The sequence below is a fragment of the Drosophila guanche genome, unplaced genomic scaffold, assembly GCF_900245975.1.
Source record: "Drosophila guanche unplaced genomic scaffold, DGUA_6, whole genome shotgun sequence".
NCBI lineage: Eukaryota > Metazoa > Arthropoda > Insecta > Diptera > Drosophilidae > Drosophila > Drosophila guanche.
In genome coordinates this window covers 6,734,865-6,741,580 of record NW_022995744.1, presented here as the reverse complement: position 1 = coordinate 6,741,580, position 6,716 = coordinate 6,734,865, and the positions used below count along the sequence as shown (strand labels likewise).

Genomic DNA, 6,716 nt, shown 5'->3' with positions numbered 1-6,716 from the left:
TTTCGGTTTGTGTCAAACTTAAGCTTCCCTCGCAGGCTACTCCTCTGGATTTGTTTTATCATCTCCGAGAGAATCTTTCGGGGCGCTCTTTGGCTTGGCATCACTTGGAACGTATCGGATTGTGCTCTCATCTGTCACTGTGTTCTTCAAACTGCCTTTATTCGGATTAAAGGAACTATTGTCACAGTCTGAGGAAAGTTTGTAACGGACTGCTAGTTTCTCCTTTATGTCCTTCGGCGATTTGTCTCCCGTCTCTTGTCTCTTTTCAAATGAATCAGAAGCAGATTCCATTTCTTGAGTGAAGGTGTCCTCAGCTTTCGTTTTGTTTTCCTCAGACTTTTTCAAATATTTCACCGTATTTTCGTCCGTTTCGTCTGCCCAATTATTGTCCACAGAATCTGTTTCCACTGTCTCAGGTGAAGTTAATTTAATAGGATTTAGCGTGCGAGTTTTGCCCGATTTGGGTTTCATTTTATTATGTTTCACTGCCAATTGTCGATAAGTTACACTGGGCCCAGGTTTGTGGCTCGCTTTATAGTCACGGGATTTCTTCTCTGATGAATCCGAACCGGCTTTAACATTGTTTGCCATTTTATACACCGATTTGTGTACTGATATTGAACTCTTTACATTCTTTTCTGAAGACTTACGTTTATTTTCCTTGTCGACAGCTTTCCGTTTCCTTTGCAAAGATTTATCTTCGAATTCGGGCAACTCAAAGTCCTCTAAACCAGTTTCCATGCTTTCCATTCTCCTTGTGCTTGGCTTTTTCTCAGTCTTAGAAGCTTCGAATGCATCATCAGCGGTGGACAGGGTCTCGTTTTGGTTGAGCATATTTGATTCCAGATATTTGGCATTTGGCATCGTTTCTGTATCCTTTTCCTTTGTGCCGATTTTTTTTGGCAATTGTTTATTGCCAGGCAACGGACTCTTCACTTCAGAACTACGGTCTGGTATTGGCCTAAAATAGTCCACTGCTCCACTGGAGCCGACTTTATATAGATAAATTTGATTTTTATTCTTCGCAAAAGGTTTTTCTGCCTGCGTTTCTGCTTCCTTTTCATCATCGGCAATTTGAGTCTTCAAAATTTTAAACATTTTCTTGGATTTCTTGGGCTTGCTTTCCGTCTTTAACATTTGTGGGTTCTTCTTGGGCAGCGTTTTGGGCAACCTCTGCGACTTTGTCATAATTTTCTTTGCTTTTTCAACCTTTTCGTTGACATTTTTCGATATTTTGCCCAGTAGCTCGCGCGTCGTGGTCTTTGGTGGTGTAGTTTTATTATCCTTACTCGAACTGGATTCCACAAAAGGACTGAGGATGGTTGGGCCTATGACAATATCACTTTGAGGGTCAATTGTATCGAAGTAGGAAGTGGGCGTTGTGGCGGATTTTCTCTGAGACCCTGGCAGTTCAATCGAAGGCGGTGCCTTTGATTTTCCCAGCTTCGAGAAGAGATCTACATACTCCATTGTAGGTGCATCTACTGTGCTCTTTGTTGAATTCTTTTCAGCCATTAATGGCACTACAGGATTATCTGGATTAGATGCAATTGGTTGACCTGATGTGGAATCTTTTGCAGAATAAATTGGGGAAGCGATGTGCGCACTTTCTGGTTCTGTTTGTTTCTTTGTTAGATCCTTGACAGCTCCTGGCAGGGCATCAGTGTCAGGTTTCGATATATCCTTAGAGCATTCCTTGAAGTTCTCCTTAACCATTTCATTAAAGTATTTTTGCCATGACTGAAGATGAAAGGGGAAAATAATTGGTGAAAGAATTGGCATCTTTTAGTCACAAATTACCTCATGAATGGAGGCCTCGTCCTGAAGCCATTTTGCAAACAATTTCTCCATATGCTTTGCATTGATGGCACCGACATCAACATCCATATTTGCATCTTTTTGGTCAAGTTTCGGTGTGCCATGCTCATCGTCTTTGCGCCCGCTGCCACCGACATTTTTACCGCCCGTGCTAAATCGCTGATACCTTTGGAAGCTGGCAAAGAATCGGAAGCTGTTGAGCGCCATTAATAATCCGAACCAAACTGGCAATTTCAATATGTGTATGGGGTCTAAAAAGTATGAAAATTGATTCAAAAATCAATGAATGATTTATATTTACATAGTCAACCATTACCATTTAAACAAATATTTGCACAAGCTTTAACATTGTTTCAAAACATGCACAAACCTACGGCAATGGTGTTTCAACGTCAGAGCCAAGCCTACAAGAATAGTAAGTGGTTCGTTCGTCCTTAACATATGCAACCTTACTCTAAAAACCATTTAAAACACTGCGAAATCCTTCATATTCAATGCAGCAGAGAACTGCATGTCGTTTACACTGACAGCTCGGGAATCGGTAACATTGCAGGAGTTTGAAATCTGGTACAAAAATGCTTACAGCGACCTCAGCAGAGGAATTAGCAACATTTAAAAACTGGTTCGTACAGCCAAGAAGTTCCCCGAAAACGAATAATTCTTAATAATTCAATAATAAGTGTCTCATGATAAACACCCTAATCTATGACCTATGAACTAAAATAAATAAATGGACTGTGCCAGGAAGAAATAGGAGAAAATATAAATATAAAAAAATATAAATAAAATGCTAAGAAAATACAAATAAAAGGTAAGAAAATACATATAAAATGCAAGAAAATATAACTGAAACACTAAGAAAATATATATACAATTCTAAGAAAATATGAAAGAAGAAATCAATGAAGAGTAAAATGAAATAAAAGGACTCACCGGTTCCCATAATTATTTAGCGTTGAATATTACTTATAGTGTTCTTTTGTTGCATTGTCATGTTTTTGTTGTTGTATGGTAGATATTGAATTATTTGACACTTTCACTTCATTTGTCCAAAATTGCCTTGCATTTACACTTACAGAAAAAAAGCAAAAAACTGAGAAAAAAACCCACTCCTCACTCAAATTCACTTCACTGGAAACACACGCTGGCAGCACCGCTGGAACGGTTTGAAGTTTATGGTTAGTCTACTTGCCGCTTGGTTTTTTTTTACACTGACACTTCTCTCACTCGCGAAAAAAAAATCAAGATGAATGGCCCATCATGCCATAATCCCGTTGCTTTTGCTTCTCCCACTTTTCACTCAAATGCACTTCACTGGAAACATGCGCTGGCAGCGCCGCTAGGACTGCGATTCAAGTACGGGACTTTTTTCACATAAAAAAAAGGGAGCTAATTGCAGCGATCTTTTTTTATTTTTGTTGCACTTTGTACGGCCATCACTTTTCCGGCCGATTTTCATTTTAAACACTAGGTAAACTTATCACACGGTGTTTCTTTTACTTTTCCGTACATTTCTGACTGGTTTGCAAGAAGCTTTACTTCACGAAACGAAAACACGTGTGCCTGCGCTGGCAGCTAAAAGCCGCGGTAAGACGCACGAACACACACACGCACAATGTATGGGATGGAGGCGCGCGCAGCTGCTGACATACGATTTAATTGTCCGCCGCTTAATGACCGCTTTGACTGATGAACCGAGGGAGAACTGATTAAGCTGTGATAAGAGTGCATGCGTCTGCAGCTCAAACCAAAAGAGCGACCTTCGTTTCTGCTCGTCTTGTCTCTAGCGCAATCTCGCAGCAAAAGCGAGAGCGAAAGTGGGTGGCCGAACAGTGAATATGCATGTGTGGGTGGTCACCGTAAAACGAAAGACCGTGGGAAATTGCAAGCTTCTACCTCTTGCAGCAAAGAACGAAAGTTCATGGCAGAGCTAGAGCATGCGCTTGTATGTATGCACATATGTACATATGTATGTATGTAGCTGTGCAGATCTCACTCTCGTTTTCACTCGCTGTTAGTTCGCTGCTAAATTAACATGCCTCTGGAAAAATGTGTGGCTGTCAAGGCTGAGCCTAGCTTTGCAGATGAAAAAGTTCAGCTCGCCGCTAATTTAACATACCCCTGGAACCAACAATGAATTAACAGTGGGGATAACTATGAGACCTCAAAATTGCACCGAATAAATAATTTTCCACGATTTTAATGTTATAATATGACTAACTAGTTAGGATTCTCAGCGGTACAAAAATATAATTTAATCCGATTTATCAATCAATTCTACACAAGTGTTGGCTTGTTTTTATGACTTATTTTTATTGGATTGTTTGCCAAACAAGGTTAAAACTGAAAAGGTGAATGGCAATGTAATGTCTTTTGATAATTTAAACCCTATTTCCATTTGTTTATATTAAAAATCCGTTTTCCCAGCTGCTTATAAAAATAAATTATGTAAACATATGTACATTGAACTAATTTTCGTATATACATTTCGCATATAAAATAATGAAACTTTCATGAGAAACTTTCTTCCGACTCGGATTGATGTTACCGACGCATCGATATCGAAGATATTTTTCTACATGAATTTTACATTATGGTTCGTTTTCAGTGCTGTAAAAGACCGCAGACCCTTCCGCATTTTGACTTCAACAGCCAGCGGGCACACTGAAGAAGCCTCACACCACAATAAAATAAGAAATTATTGAAATTTTTGTAAATAAGGATAGCTGCAATGAATCAATTGAACCAATTTCACGCGCCCTCGTTCGGAGATGACATGTTCGACATGCCCACGGAGCCCCCCAACCATGCTGTAAGTGCTGCTGGAGCAGGCAACACGGGAATAGAGAGAGAGAGAGAGAGTAGCAGAGAGACGGCAGCAAAGCGCCGACCAGGTCCCAGAACGAACTAATAGCTGGATGGACAGACGGGGTTTTTACAGCTGAGTACTTCCATTAATTGATGAGCATCGATGTCATTAATGGTTTTATAATGAACTGAACGAAGCGCAGAGATCGGAATCGCACACTTTGGGGTCGCGCTGCCACCCGCAGCCGCACCCGCACGTCTATCCGTACGCTTGGAGTATTAACGCGAGTTGTTTTTGGGATAGCAGCTGGACGACTCCTCCAGCATGCACACACACCAATGCAGCTAGCACTGCCACCCCCCTGCTCCACCCGAGCGGTTATCGGTACAAAGCAGCGTAGCAGCAGCAGCAGCAGCAACGACGCTTCGGCACTCTTATCAACAAACAACACGCACACACAACACCACACCACACAATCAGCAGGCAGCAGGGCAGGTCGACGCAACGACGTCGTTACCACATACTCCTCCGTTTCCCCCCGCTGTGGGTGCACAAGCACATGTAGCTGGGCTTGGCGGCGACGACGGACGAGCGAATTGTACATTAGTTTAGTTGCTCAGCTCCGTCTGTGATTGGATTATAAAGTCGGTCTCTCTGCTCCTCAAATGAAGAAGTTCCTAGTGAGCCATAGCCGCCATATGGTTGAGCGTTAATAAAGAAATCACTTACCCAAACGCCCAATGCTTTTGTTTTCGTTGCAGTCGCAGAGAATGCTTAGCCTGGATCATTCCACGTTCAATGACGCTGACGAGGAGGATGGAAACGACAACACGTATGGCGGTGAGCACAGCAGCATGATGACGCAGCAGCACGAGCAGCCAGAGAATCAGCAGCAGCAGCAGACACAGCTGCCGCCAGCTGCACAACAGCAGCAGCAGGTGGTGCCCCAAGCACCGCCAAAGCCTCTGGCACCGTTTGCCCTGTTCTTTCACGACACTGTGAAGGCCATAAAGCAGCAGAATCCCGCATGTTCCCTCGAACAGATATCGGTCATTGTGCAGACCATGTGGGACTCTCTGGACGAAACGCAGAAGAACGTGTACATGCAGAAGCACGAGCAGGAGAAGCACGAATATGTGCGCCGCGTGCGCGACTATCGCCAGCAATTGTTGGCAATAGAAGTCACTCCTATGGAGGCTAGTGCCAGCGTACCCGAGGCTTCCGTGCCAGCGGATCTGATCACGCCAAACATTGAAATGAGCGGCGAACAGACGACAGCTGTGGCGACTGCCACACCCACTGAAGCGCCGCCGGAGCAAATCCAATTGCTTACCGAGGCGGCCCAGGCGCCAAAATGCACGCGAGAGCAGTGCAACAAGCCGGCAATCATCAATCCGGACTGGGAGGATGAGTACTGCAGCAACGAGTGCGTGGTCATCCACTGTCGCAACGTTTTCAACGACTGGGCGCTCTCCCTAAAGAACTCTCCCACCTAGGGGCGGGACACCCGACTGAAACACCAAACTAAGATTAGTCTTTGAGTTTAGTTAAAATTTACCAAAATGCATTGCTCCGCTCCGTGGAAAGCAATCAGCTGTTATGCACGTTTGTGGCGTTGCCAGCCTCGGGAAAAACGAATTGTCGTGCGCCGTTAAAGCGGGAGGGGGACTACCATACAAACAAAATTGTGATGCAATTTACGATACGGATAATTACATATTAATTTATAATGTAGGGAAAGGACCATCGGAATCTGATTTTAATAAAAGATATGGCAGGATATATTGTAACTTTTAATAAATACACACATTTATTACTTCTTGCAATTGCACTTTCACTTTCACTTCATTATCAATATATCAATGTACGGATCAATGCTTACAAAAATCATCGTTCGCTTTGCCTTTTTGCTTCTTTTTTGTATGCATATTATATTAAGTATATATCAAACAATTAAAATGTATAAATTATATATTATGAATTCAAATAATATATCTGTTTGTTTGTATAAAAGACGTTTCCTTGGTTTGCCTTGCCTTGAAGTAATGCGCCATTTATAGTAGTAGTATTACGATTACGAGAGTTTAAA

The 6,716-nt window shown here is 42.5% G+C and overlaps 2 protein-coding genes across 3 annotated transcripts; one reads left to right on the top strand and one right to left on the bottom strand.

Moving 5' to 3' along the window:
- Nucleotides 1–36: 36 nt before the first annotated feature.
- On the bottom strand, nucleotides 37–2,075 carry LOC117580533. The gene is made up of 2 exons (XM_034267127.1): nucleotides 1,801–2,075; nucleotides 37–1,740 (listed from the first exon to the last, which is right to left on the bottom strand). Exons 1-2 carry the CDS (start codon nucleotides 2,023–2,025, stop codon nucleotides 37–39), a joined length of 1,929 nt encoding a protein of 642 aa, XP_034123018.1. The 5' UTR covers nucleotides 2,026–2,075.
- Nucleotides 2,076–4,437: 2,362 nt separating this feature from the next.
- On the top strand, nucleotides 4,438–6,453 carry LOC117579530 (TOX high mobility group box family member 4). Of its 2 annotated transcripts, none has more exons than XM_034265446.1 (2): nucleotides 4,438–4,630; nucleotides 5,389–6,453. In XM_034265446.1, the coding sequence occupies exons 1-2, from the start codon at nucleotides 4,550–4,552 to the stop codon at nucleotides 6,121–6,123; spliced, it is 816 nt and encodes a 271-aa protein (XP_034121337.1). In that variant the 5' UTR covers nucleotides 4,438–4,549; the 3' UTR covers nucleotides 6,124–6,453. The 2 variants fall into 2 exon arrangements, with proteins under 2 accessions (XP_034121337.1, XP_034121338.1); XM_034265447.1 differs by lacking the exon at nucleotides 4,438–4,630 and adding an exon at nucleotides 4,694–5,307.
- Nucleotides 6,454–6,716: the final 263 nt, after the last annotated feature.

Excerpts from the sequence above, each read along its gene's own strand:
- LOC117580533 (XM_034267127.1), bottom strand. The coding sequence starts at position 2,025 with ATGGCGCTCAACAGCTTCCGATTCTTTGCCAGCTTCCAAAGGTATCAG. Across the intron at positions 1,741-1,800 it reads ACGAGGCCTCCATTCATGAG|TCATGGCAAAAATACTTTAA; the intron begins GTAATTTGTGAC and ends TTTCATCTTCAG.
- LOC117579530 (XM_034265446.1), top strand. The coding sequence starts at position 4,550 with ATGAATCAATTGAACCAATTTCACGCGCCCTCGTTCGGAGATGACATG. Across the intron at positions 4,631-5,388 it reads CGGAGCCCCCCAACCATGCT|TCGCAGAGAATGCTTAGCCT; the intron begins GTAAGTGCTGCT and ends TTTTCGTTGCAG.